The 13184-nt window shown below is 34.1% G+C and overlaps 1 protein-coding gene across 5 annotated transcripts in view; it reads right to left on the minus strand.

Moving 5' to 3' along the window:
• Positions 1–207: 207 nt before the first annotated feature.
• Positions 208–13184, minus strand: part of LOC120423808 (polyhomeotic-proximal chromatin protein) — a 180005-nt gene continuing 167028 nt past the window's right edge. The window contains exons 5-11 of one of the 5 annotated variants that reach the window (XM_039587724.2): positions 11078–11948; positions 8172–8896; positions 4284–4464; positions 3888–3944; positions 2889–2972; positions 2641–2789; positions 208–1554 (exon numbers count right to left, since the gene is read on the minus strand). In XM_039587724.2, the coding sequence (XP_039443658.1) occupies positions 1418–1554; positions 2641–2789; positions 2889–2972; positions 3888–3944; positions 4284–4464; positions 8172–8896; positions 11078–11948 (2204 nt within the window). In that variant the 3' untranslated portion in view covers positions 208–1417. Of the gene's footprint in view, positions 1555–2640; positions 2790–2888; positions 2973–3887; positions 3945–4283; positions 4465–8157; positions 8897–11077; positions 11949–13184 lie in introns of those variants that run through there. The other 4 variants (XM_039587725.2, XM_039587726.2, XR_005606285.2 and 1 more) reach the window with 4 other exon arrangements.

Here is a 13184-nt window from a genome sequence, read left to right on the forward strand (position 1 = left end):
CGCGGGGATGGGTTTGCCTTCTGTTTGTGTGTTAATATTTAATATACTTTTTTTGTGTTTGTTTCTGTAATTAAATATCACATTAATATGCTTCCTTCCGGTTTACCAAATACTAAACACTCATCTTAACAACTAAATCTATGAGGCGTGTGTCATGCTTATTTTTCAATACCATTCTGTTAAGTTTTAAATTTCTTTTTAATCGTTATAGTACAAGAGATTAGAGGGGGAGAGGGGACAAATTTACACCATGTTTTTTTTGTGATTATTTCTGACTATTAACTATTTACACAAACACACGATTTCTCCTTCTGCTGCTTATTGAAAGATATGGACTGGTTCTTTCTTCTAACCCCACACACAATTACGATGACGACGGTGATGACGTTGGCTGATGAGTCTGCTTCTCTGTGCATTTTTTTGTTTTTACTTTTGGTGCAAAAATACAAAATAAAAACTATTCCATTTGTTTGCTCCATTTAATCGTGCTGCTTTGCTACATCGAAGCATGCTTTGCTTGGTTGTTTGTTTGTTGCTGAATTTGGGCTCCAATGAGACGCGGCTTGCTGCGATTGTTTTGAAAAGGGGGGGAGAGGGTTTCGCAAATTTTGACCAGGGACGTTTGCCAATTGAAGAGATCTTTTTTTGCCAATTGTTTTCGTATTTTATTTCGTCTCTTTTTTTCTATACATAAATTTGTTTACAAATTGTGTGTAGCTTATTTAGAAATCTCCTGCTCTAATTATGTGCACTGCAAATTATGGCAACTAACGTAAAACTATTTATGGCGATTTTCAATTGCATTTTAACGCTCTAACGACAGCTGATAAGTGCGAGTTTAAACTGATTGAAGTGATTCGAAAGCGTATGGCACGGCTTCTTTTGTTTTGTTTAGCTTTTTCGCAGATGAAGTAATAAGAATAAAATGAGTTGCTACTTTTGGCACCTGTCGAGTCCAGGAGAATTGCGTTACTTCACTGAGTCATTTTCGATTGCTGAAAAAATGTTGCCTTTAGTCGGTAAAGAAAAGCCATACTGTTTTTTCTTAACATTCTCTAAACAGATAGAGAGTGCAGTTTGCTTCTATCGCGCTACTTGAGTTTATACAAATGTCTCGTTTATTTATTCTTAGCATCATCTGTGACAATAACCCTTACAATTAAGTTTTTTTGTAGGAACTTTGGTTGCTTCATTTCTTACTTAATACAAAACTAATTGAAAGTACGATTTTTGCTGCCCTTAAACTAATGATGAATATTGAAATTTATACTATAAATTTGCACATAAAAACTAATAACAAACTAAAACAAAAATTCTCTTGTTTTCCTCCTAAAATTTTCACTTATCCAATCAATAAAATGGCACAACGTATCCGATGAATTCAACGCAAATAAAAAACATGACTAAACACTTTGACTTAAGAACTTTCCATCTTGAAGTTTTTCGACATCATCCGAACGGTATTTTTCAGCGCTTGCCGCTTGTTGCAAAACCAGATTCGGATCACCTCGCGCTCGTAGCCCAGCTGGTGGGCTAGCCCGGTAATTTCCGTGCCTAAAATGAAAGCGAAAATGTTGGTAAATTGTTGTTGAAATTAATTGAAATTAATCCAAGCAGACGCAGCTTCGTTCGTTTGACAATTTTGACAATTTTGACAATTTTGACAATTTTGACAATTTTGACAATTTTGACAATTTTGACAATTTTGACAATTTTGACAATTTTGAAAATTTTGACAATTTTGACAATTTTGACAATTTTGACAATTTTGACAATTTTGACAATTTTGACAATTTTGACAATTTTGACAATTTTGACAATTTTGACAATTTTGACAATTTTGACAATTTTGACAATTTTGACAATTTTGACAATTTTGACAATTTTGACAATTTTGACAATTTTGACAATTTTGACAATTTTGACAATTTTGACAATTTTGACAATTTTGACAATTTTGACAATTTTGACAATTATGACAATTTTGACAATTTTGACAATTTTGACAATTTTGACAATTTTGACAATTTTGACAATTTTGACAATTTTGACAATTTTGACAATTTTGACAATTTTGACAATTTTGACAATTTTGACAATTTGGACAATTTTGACAATTTTGACAATTTTGACAATTTTGACAATTTTGACAATTTTGACAATTTTGACAATTTTGACAATTTTGACAATTTTGACAATTTTGACAATTTTGACAATTTTGACAATTTTGACAATTTTGACAATTTTGACAATTTTGACAATTTTGACAATTTTGACAATTTTGACAATTTTGACAATTTTGACAATTTTGACTATTTTGACAATTTTGACTATTTTGACAATTTTGACAATTTTGACAATTTTGACAATTTTGACAATTTTGACAATTTTGACAATTTTGACAATTTTGAAAATTTTGACAATTTTGACAATTTTGACAATTTTGACAATTTTGACAATTTTGACAATTTTGACAATTTTGACAATTTTGACAATTTTGACAATTTTGACAATTTTGACAATTTTGACAATTTTGACAATTTTGACAATTTTGACAATTTTGACAATTTTGACAATTTTAACAATTTTGACAATTTTGACAACTCAACTCAATTCCACCACCGTTTTCCCCTCACTTACCTGACGGATGCGTGTTGCGCTCAAAGTGACCGTTCAGCAGCTCCAGCGCCTGTGGCGTAAAGGACGTCCGTCGTTTCCGCTTCTTGGACGGTTCCACGCCGATAAAGTCCGTCAGGTGGTTCTGGCCCGACTTGAAGCGGGATGAGTGACTGGAAGAGATTGGTTTGAAAATTTAGGAGTTTTGCTTTTCGGTTGTGATATTACATCGAATACTGTGTAATTTTTGGGGGGCAAATTTGATCGCTTACCTTTCCTCAGCCTCCTTCATCCAGCGCTCCAGCACGGGTTTGATCTTTTGTGCACTTTTGGGGGTTATGTCTAACTTTTCAAACCTAATTTTTGGTTGTTTGGAATTTTGAAGATGTGATTTTTGTTTGTAGGATTTTCGAAAGGTAGTGGATTTAACAAATGAAAAAAGAAGAAAGAAGAACAAGACAAAAAACATTAGGAGGAAACGTTTAATTGAAAATTAAGTTGCGAAAATGTTTTCGAATTGTTTGAAATTTGGACGATTTGAGTGTGACTAAATAAAAAAGCAGTCAACGCAGTGTTCCCGCTACTTATAATTTTGCAGAATTTGCCAGGACATTGAGAGTGAAGTTCAATCGATGATCGATACAATTTTGTGAACGCAACTTAAATATAAACAAAAGTTGGGAAAGTAAAACAATGCCCTGGCCAATTCTGGGGGAATTTCGAGTCAAACGAAACAAAAAGCTGATGAAATCAACAAATGTAAAAAGGTAAACAAAAAATTGCATTCCAGTGACGAAGTAGGCGCGACCACCATGCGATGTCGTGGCGCAGCCTACTTTACCTACCTCGTAGTTTTAAACAGACACTGAAAAACATTTACACGCGAAATCGATGGGAATTGTGCTACGATTTTTCTGTTTGTTTCGTTTGCTGGATTAAAATCATGCAATCATACCTGGCAAAAGATTAGTCTTACCTTTCCGCGCTAGTGCGCGACTAAATTTTGATTCCCCCCAGATAAACGTAATGCCAAATTTAAAATCAAGCGCGCTAGCAAAAATACGCGCGCACACACTGGTATAAAAACCAACAACAAAAATCTCTATCGCTACGTATAAAAATGCAAAAGGATTACGAAAAATGGAAAACTTAAAACTGGCGAAAGAATAATAGTACGCGATGGGTGCAACGTCACATCAGAAAAATGGGAGTCAAAACGACAAAATGTGTGTGAGAGAGAAGGAAAAAATTGGAACTGAAAAAATACATACATTTGCTGCTGCTGGGACGAAAGCTGGGCGGCGCAGTACATCTGGGCGGCGAGGGCACTGCAAGATCCATGTGACGCGAGACACGACAATCGAACCAGTGGAATAAAACGAAGAATCGAAAAAAAGAACACGTGAAAATGGGAACTTTACGCGGGGGTGGTTTTCCACCACCGGAGGAATCAAAAAATGGAGAAAGACAAACGATAAATTAATCCGCTAGACCATTGATTATGAATAATAATTAACGTAAATGAAAAGAAAACAAAGTGGGGAAAAGACGCAATGTCCTGGCACACCGTTCTTTTTTTCTCTCTCTCATTTTGTGATAATTTTTTTGCGAAACTTTTAATGTGCCAATTTTGCGGAGTAAAACTACTTGAAATTGCCAAAATTTACCTGCAGATGGCACTTTGGCTGTAGGCGGGTCCCTCGGTGACAGACAGTGCCTGGCCTACTTGGGTTTGCGTCAGGCCCAGCGAAAGGCGCCGCAGCTTGAACGCCTTGGCGAACTCCTTGATGTCGTCCAGGTCGATGCCGTCCACGACGTTGCAGTTGGTCTGGTTGATGGTGAGTTCGTCTGGAAGGTGGGGTGGGATTAGTTTTTTGGGCATATTTTGGTTGTGTGTGACTGTGTGTGCTTGTGTGTGACTTTAAATCATAAAATAAGTAATTTCACACCCTCTCAAATTTTGCAAAATGCAATTAAAAAGAATCTGCAACAAAACCACCAATCTTCTCAAAAAATTTGGTCCAGTTTACAGCATCTCCTTTTATTAGCTAAAAACGACCGCGCGATCTCTCCAAGCAAACACACTTAACGGCAATTATAGCTAATTTAGGGCAATGATACCCCATCTAAACTTAACTGTGCACATAATACAAGTCGCCTAATGCTGCCGCTGGTCGATGACTGAGACGAATCATTTTCGCCATTAACTCATCACACACATTGTGAATTTGTGTTGGCAAATAAGGAGCAGCAGCAACGCACGTTCTCAGTGTTTGTGTGGTTTTCTTCTTTTCTTCAATTTCCGAGTCAATTAATTTGACATTCTCCATTAACGCTTAATTTACGCTAAACAGTTGCCTAAGTGGCTCTGACTTCAGGCATCGTCATCGCCATCGTCGTCGTCGATTCAGAGCGTTGAGTTTGTTATTATTATTAGAGATTGCTGCTGCGAATGCTCGCTTATGACGACTGATTTCTTGATAAATAAGGTTTGATTAGAGAGCGAAGAAGGGTTTGTCACTCAGTGATGTTGGTCACACTTATTGGACTTCATTAAAATAAATTGATGTGGGGGAATAAATTTCGAATTTAGAAGATCAAACTAGGAATCGATGGAAAATAACTTTTTGGTAAGAATTGTGAGCATTAAAATTGAATTATCTTCAATTTGGTATTCCTTCCTATACAAATTCTGGTAAACTTTAATTAGAATCTCTTCTTGACTTTAGATTTTTGATTAATTTTATTTCTTGAAAGAAACATCAAAAAAATCACAAAATAAAATTATTTTTCCTAACCATAAAATATATTGTCACCATGATCAATTCATTTTCCGACTTTCTCAGATTTTTTTTTATTAAAAAACTATATTTGAAAAAAATACGTTAAAAGCTTTACAAACAAATTGTACTGTAAGCTTTGAATCACACTGCAAACCATGCTGCAGTTTATTTATAAATCTCTTTTTTCAATTTAATCCGCCAAATCAACCATCTTAGGCCTTAGGCCCAATTGGGAGCTAGCCCGGATTCAATTAAAAAGATCGTCGAAAAATATATGTTTAATCCAATTTTAAATAATTAAAAAGCATTTAATAGGCTAACGCTTTTGGCAAAATGTTATATTTGTTGAACTCCTAAAAATGTTAAATGTTTTATTTATGTATTAACTGTAAAATTAAAATGGATTTTAGAGTGACAAAAAACATCAAGGGAACATGCATTAATGACGTAACCTTTTGAAAAAAAAAATCATCAAAAAAAAAATCTTTGTGGTTTCCGTTTAACAAATCATGAAACATAATAATTAGTTTATTGTTGCGTATTATATTTAAGAGAAACACGATACACAACATTCATTTTGTTTTTTTTTATTTTATTTTTTTGGCTCAAACTTTTTGGGGTTATTCCTTATGACCAAATAAGCAATTTTGTGTCAAATATTTAATATTAGGCCCTTTTGAAATGTTAGTTCTGATTCCAAAATTTAAATCAACCGAAGAGATAAAAAAAATTCACAAATTTGAACAAAAATAAAATGAGAGGCTGTTAGGGTAAGACTATGGAAACTTCAATTTTCCTGTTTCTTTTTCATTTATCCGCTGTATCTCAACTACCAAGCGTCCAATCTTTAACGTTTCTTAGCCGGAATTTAAGATTTTTGTTTAAACTTTTCGGATGAAATTTTTGCAGAGATGGTCACTCAAGGGCACAAAATTGCAAAATTCAATTTTTCATTAAAAATTGGAGACGGGAAAAAACCTAAAACATATCAAAAAACCTACAAAATTAAAAAATACAGATTTTGGAAAAAAAATTCCGTGTATCTATTTTTTCTGAATAGTCCTCACTAATACCTACAACTTTGCCTAAGACACCCAATCGATCAAAAAATTCCATCAAAGATACAGTTTTTGGAATATTTACCATTATTGTATGAACGGTTAACAAAACTGTCTGGAGCCTTGTATGGGTGAAATGACATAAACTGACTTATTAGGTCATAGCAAAGGTCCCCAAAAAGTTTGAGCCAAATATGAAAATAATAAAAATAAAAATGAACAAATCGGACATTTTAGTCAATAATTGCTCCCTTGTTTTGGTATAAAAAAAATCACTGTACTATCAACTAAAAATAAAATGAATGAATAAAAAAATATTAAGAAAAAACAATAGAAGGTAAACATCAATGATCTCCTTACACCAAACTAATATATCAGATGCATTATTTTTTTCAAAGAATTTCTGCGGGGAATTTCATTTGAATAAAAATAAAAAAAATCTCAGGATTAGAACTATGTGATTCTCGCTTTAGGTTAATTTTTTTTTTGAGTGTCAATTTATTTCATTGAAAATCCTACAACTTTTTTGAAGATACAAATTTTCAAATGCCAACAAAACATTTTTGTATGTTGTATATATTACGCGGAGATTTGTATGGTCGAATCATTTACGAAAAATGGCTTTTTTGAAAATTGAACCAAAATAACTATCAATTTTTTAATTAATGTGCTTAAATTGTAGTAAAAATGTTTAAAATAATTAAATAAATAAAAAAAATGCAAAGCATCTTAAACCCTTGTAATAATATTTTTATTATCACAGTATGCTGAAATTGTACAATATAAGACAATGTTATTATATTCACATTCTTGATCCCATGTTTGAAATTCTCATTATAATCTGATTGGAATAAGATAAAAACTATAACTCCATGTTGTCTGGATCGTAAGGAAAGTTGAAAAAAATATCTACTGGATAATAACACTTCCAATTTATTTTCCGGTATGATGGCAAATCTTACTTCTTGGATCAAGTTGTTGGTATTTTGAAGCAAAATTTTATTGCAAATTCTAATATGAGCAAAAAATCCAGTTAAAGCACGATGAGATTTTCTGGATTTCCTGTTGGAAATTTGATGTTGAAATTATTTGACGATTTTTTTTAATGATATATTTTATTCTAAAGATGTTGTTGTTGTTGTTAATTTATTTATTTGTGGCAGCTTAACCTTCTTGGTCATTCGCTGCCCTATTTTAAAAATAGACGAACGAAATATAGAAAATCGAAAATGTTCTTTAAATTTTGCTTAAGTAAGGAAACATATTTTTCATGAGCTCAATTTTTAGAAGTCTTATTAGATATTTGCCATTAAAATAAAAATATTTCTGAGAGTTCCAATAAGTATTTTATTTTTCGTTCCTTTGATTGGTTTCGGATACAGTAATTGTCTGGTAACTGGACTGAGAAAAAGCCCAATTACTTGATACTGCTCGCTAAATGAATGAATACTTCATGAAGCATGACACATTAAAAAAATAAATTCTGCTCTTTCTTGTTTGTTTTTCAAGATTCCTTCACTCCAAAAAAAATATCATTTAAATTAAAATTTGAAAATGAAAAGAGATTGAATAAAACTTTTAAAGTAATCTTTGTATAATTGAAATTTTTTAACCGTTATAGAAATAGTTTATGTTTCGATTTGTGTTTTTTTGTGTATTTTCGTGTAATATCGTGTTAAAATCGGAATGCAAACGGAAACCTTCGGGGGCTTACTTGGAGAATCTTCGAGCTCATTCGCCGTGGACTGTCCGTCCTCGTCACAGTCCCGCTCCCGGTCGCAATCCCGCCCACCGTCCTCATCGTCACCGTCCTCTTCGTGGAGAGACAACTGATGAACGGAAGACCCTCCCGGGCTAAGCTTTCTCGGTGGTGGCGTAAGACTCCGGTGCCTTTTGAGGGAGGCCCCCGCGGAAGAAGACGAGGACGTTGAAGGTAGAGGGTGCAGCGCGTGAGGGGAAATCTTCTGCTCCACGTCGTCCATCGTAAGGGAGATGATTCCCGGAGTGGTGCCGGATGTGGACGGTGAACACGTGGTCGACGTGGACGGTTTGTGTTGTTGTTGATGTTGGAGTTGTTGCAGGTGATCCGGACCGGCGGTAGACAAACCGGATGATCCGGATGCTGTGACCGTGGTCGAGGTCAGCGATGACGACGATGATGGCACCAAGAGTTGTTGTTGTTGCTGATGTTGCTGTTGATCTCGACTTGATGAAGGGTGGAGGGAGAGATTGTGAAGGTGGGAAGGGTGGTGCAGGGGATGTTGGGGTGAAATGGATGGATTGAAGTGCAACGAGGAGGGATGCGTTTTTTGTACTGAGCATGACGAGGAGGATGATGAGGAGGAAGAAGATGAAGAGGACGAGCACGAGGGGTGAAGTGGTGGGGTTTGAGGAGGTTGAGATTTCGTGACGGTTATTTCACCGTTCGATGTAGTTATCCTGTTGAGGGTGAAAATTTCAATAAAGAATGTAAGTGTTTCATCATTGACTAATTTGAAATCGTTTTAAAAAGAAAACAAAAAAATAATACGGTCATGCCCCGCAATCGTGTCGTATATGAAAGTCAGCTGCCCATTCCAAGTAAAATAACATAAAATTCTTGTAACTCCATGTTATTAAGGACAACAATCAAAACTAAACAAGTTTGAATAATGTTTTCAGCTGTAACAATTTGAAAAAATCAAATAGTTTGCGACACACATTTTGAAATTTCGAAAGCGACTAAAATTTCACAATCCAACGGATTTCTGAAAAAAAAAAATACTTCAATTTTCTGTTTTTGGAATATATTTATTATCGGGAATAAACGCGAATTTCTCAGATGTGTCGAATGTGATTATATTGTTTACAAAAAAAAGCTATAAAAAATAAATCATAAACTACTCATTTAAGACAAATATTATTTTTTAAATTTTCAGTATGGATGTCAAATAATCAAAAAAAAAACTATCATAAATGTTTTGCTTTCAAAAATACTAAAAAATTTCACTTTTTTTAATAACCGTTGTTAAAAAAAACCTTAGTAATGAGTTTTTTTTCCAATATTGATGTCAAATGAAAGCAGAAGTTGCCTACGTTTGGAAAGTTATTGTATGGTTTCCAAAAATACATTCTCAATTTTTGTAAGCAACAAATTTTGAAATAATATTCAAATTATAAAAAAGGATCTTTTGACATCCTAAACCATACAACCAAAATCAAACGTCTAACAACAGCAGATAGTGTTTATTTTTAAATCTGTAGTATTATCATTATGATGGTTTTATTATTTTCAACAAATTTAATTTTGTGGATATTTTAGTTTTTCGAAAACAATACTTGATATTCGCAAAGAATTAAAATTTCATTGAAAAATCTTGTAAAATCGATTGTGAACTGCATAGTAAAAAATGTTGTTGACAGGTTGAAAACTGTATTGGTTGAATAAAAAAAATATCTACCTCTAAAATATGTAATTTGACCTCAATTTAAGTGGAAAAGTAAAGGCACACAAAAACCAATGTATTATTAAATATTTTTAAAGTCACAAAATCTGTCAACATTCACAAATGTAAATAAAAAATGTTTTAAAATTACAAAACGATTTCAGATTTTAGATTTTAGATTAGAATTTTCAATCAAATAGGTTTAATTTATTGTTTGCACACGTAAAATCTAAAACAAATTTCGAATACTTATTGATTTTATTTACGATTTTACAACTGTAATATTTTGAAATTTTTTTTTTTGATAATTTTTGTTCAAAAAATCGAGCTTACAAATTTAAATTCAGTTCATTTTATTTTTTGTCTCCGACTCCGACCAAAGCTGAGCGACAAAAACTTGAATTAATGTTTGTAGTAGCAATTTTTAAGATAATTATTATCAAAAGATCGTTTTGAAATGAAAATTTAGGAAATTTTTTATTTATTTTTTTAAATTTTATTCGATTATCCGAAGTTTTTTTTTTTTTAAACCTCATATTTTGCTTGATTTCTGTAGTATTGTTAGTTTATTATGTGTATAAACTTACTTACACAGTTTAAAAATTAGGCTATGAATTTCAATTAATTTCGAATAAACATTATTTATTGTTAACAATTGCTTATGTTATTACAAATATTTTTGAATGTTTTTCTACTTCTTTCATTATTTTACAAATAATTAGGAGTACATAGAAAATATCTTTTTCGCTTGAAAAAAAATGGAAGGTAAAGCTTGAAACCATTATTTTTGGCTTCCTCACCTTGATCCCGATTAGAACCGAAAGCTTATTTTTTTGGAATTTTTTTTTAAAATAATAAATAATATTCCAGTAATAACCAGACAAAATATGTACTTCGAAATCTTTAAAATTTATTGAAAAAAGAAAGAGTAGGATTTTTTTTATAATTTCACGCTTTAAAATAAATTGTAAAACATTTTGATAATAATTGTTGTAATTGTGTAAAATGTAAATTACGCAATCATACATGTTACAAGTTCAGCCAAATGTTGCCAAAAAAAAAGCTTTGGTTCAAGGGCAAACTCCAATGCTGTACGAAATTGATTTATTTTTCATTTTATTTTTATAGTTAAAAAGTTAAAATAATGATAGTTAAACTCACGTTTCATCATGGTTTTGGCCACATACACACTCACCTACTGATGGCCCCGTCCGCGGGCGAAAGCTGCTGCTGCTGAAGCTGAATTTGCTGCATCTGATGCTGTGGACTGGTCAAGTTTCTGACCTGTATCAACCCCACATTCGACGACGGCCCTCCTCCTCCTCCTCCTCCCCCTGCACTATTACTCGCCCCACCACTGCCATTGCTGCTGGCGCCACTTGCCCCGGTGATGCTTCCGTTACTTCCCGAGCACGGTGCAATCCCTGCCGGGGACATGCTGCTCCGTTTAAGTTGCTGCTGCTGCTGACTTGATTGGTGTGACCTCGACGGTGACGCGACCTTGGGCGATTCCAGCTTGATGCGCATCTCCGGCGTGGACCGTTCCGAGGGCGTTTTTTCGTGCGTGGACAAATTTTTGACCTTGTCGGCAAAATGCTGCTGGAGTTGCTGTTTGGCCTGTTGCTGGTGGTGATGCTGCTGCTGCTGTTGCTGGAGATGCTGGTTTTGCTGATGTTGCTGATTCAGGTGGTTCAGGTGGTTCAAGTGGTTACTGCTGGCGGCTGCGGCTGCGGCCAACGCCAGTGGATTCGTCAACAGCTGTTGGCTCGCGATTGCGGCATTTGGCGATTGCTGGTTCAGGTGGTTCAAATGGTGATGGTTCAAGTGGTTCAACCCCGGCAAATGGTGATGATTGAGCGCGGGATGCTGCTGTTGATGCTGTTGGTGGTTCTGATGGCCACCACCCACAACCAGATCACCAAAAGAGGACGAGCTGGAACTGGCGGCGGCGGCTGCGGCAGCGACGGTATTAAAATTTAAACACTGCAATAAATTGTCGCTGCTGCTCGCGCTGGAAATCACCTGTTGCCCCACGGGAATCGTCAGGATGGTTTGGGTGGCGATTCCTGTGAATGAAATTTTCGCAAAATGCCACCCAATTTGGGGGTGGGGAGGCGAGAGACAGTCAGAGAGAGAAAGAGAAAGTGTTAATATGTTATTTTTGAGGGGTGAGGATGGCTGCGTAAATGCGATGATTGAGAAATATACATGAGTGAAATTGGTTTGGCACGCGTTTGGTGTAAAATAGTATCGAAATACTACGCGTAGGAGACACGTGTTGGGTGGGAAGCGTGATTGCAGTTAATTTTCTGAACATTACTTCCGACTTTCAGATTTGTAAGTAATCGGAAAAAATATTAATCACAAAAATTACGTACGTTTCAAATTCCTCATGATGCAAATATATAGTTATATAAACAAACAGAAATTAGAATAAACAGGCAAGGGTCCTAATTTTCGGTTCAAAGGCCACATCACTGAACGAATCTTTGCCAACTCAAGTGCGCGACCATTCGTGAGCGAGCACAACTCGCTAGCTGTCTTGGCCAATCGCTTCACACAGCGATACAATTACTTTGTGAATCCGTTCGTCGACCCGAGTCACCAAAAATGAATATGCTCAGAGAGGAGAGAAGCTAACAAAATACCAGCGCGGCGCTCACTTGGTCTGCACTACCACGTTCACGTTCAATTTGTGCTTGCGAGTGAATGAGTCTTGTTGAAGCAATCAAGACCCTTGTATACAGGAATAATTTATTTTGAAAGTAATAAAAAATCTATGAAAATTGTTTAATTTATTTCAGTTTTTTCAAAGAACTTGAAAAAACTAAAATATTCTCGATAGATGGATAGAAGTATGTTATAATTTATAAAAATGAAGCTATTTGTAACTATTCATTTTCGAAAAAAATAGAAAAAAAAACTCAAGAAATAGAATAAGAGATAATATAATTTTAAACATTAATAAGATAAAATTTACTTTATATCTTATTCTCAAAATGCATTTTCGTTCATGTTTGAATTTTTTTTTTTGTCGGCACATTTATATTATTCTTCAATATGGAGTTTTTAGCCGGCGGCTTTTTCAATTCTTTATTGAAATAGTATAATTTAATTAAAATAATATTTATTAAAAATATATTTCAGTTCAGAATTCTACTCATATTTTTTGTTGAAAGAACTGCTAATTTTCTAAAGAATGAAAAACTCTTAATAATATTACAGCAAAAAGATTAAATTATTTAGAAAGAATTTTATTCTTTTGAGTGTTGAAAAATCTCTTAAAACTTTACAGTTTATTG

This window comes from Culex pipiens, chromosome 2, assembly GCF_016801865.2.
Source record: "Culex pipiens pallens isolate TS chromosome 2, TS_CPP_V2, whole genome shotgun sequence".
NCBI classification, from domain to species: Eukaryota; Metazoa; Arthropoda; class Insecta; order Diptera; family Culicidae; genus Culex; species Culex pipiens.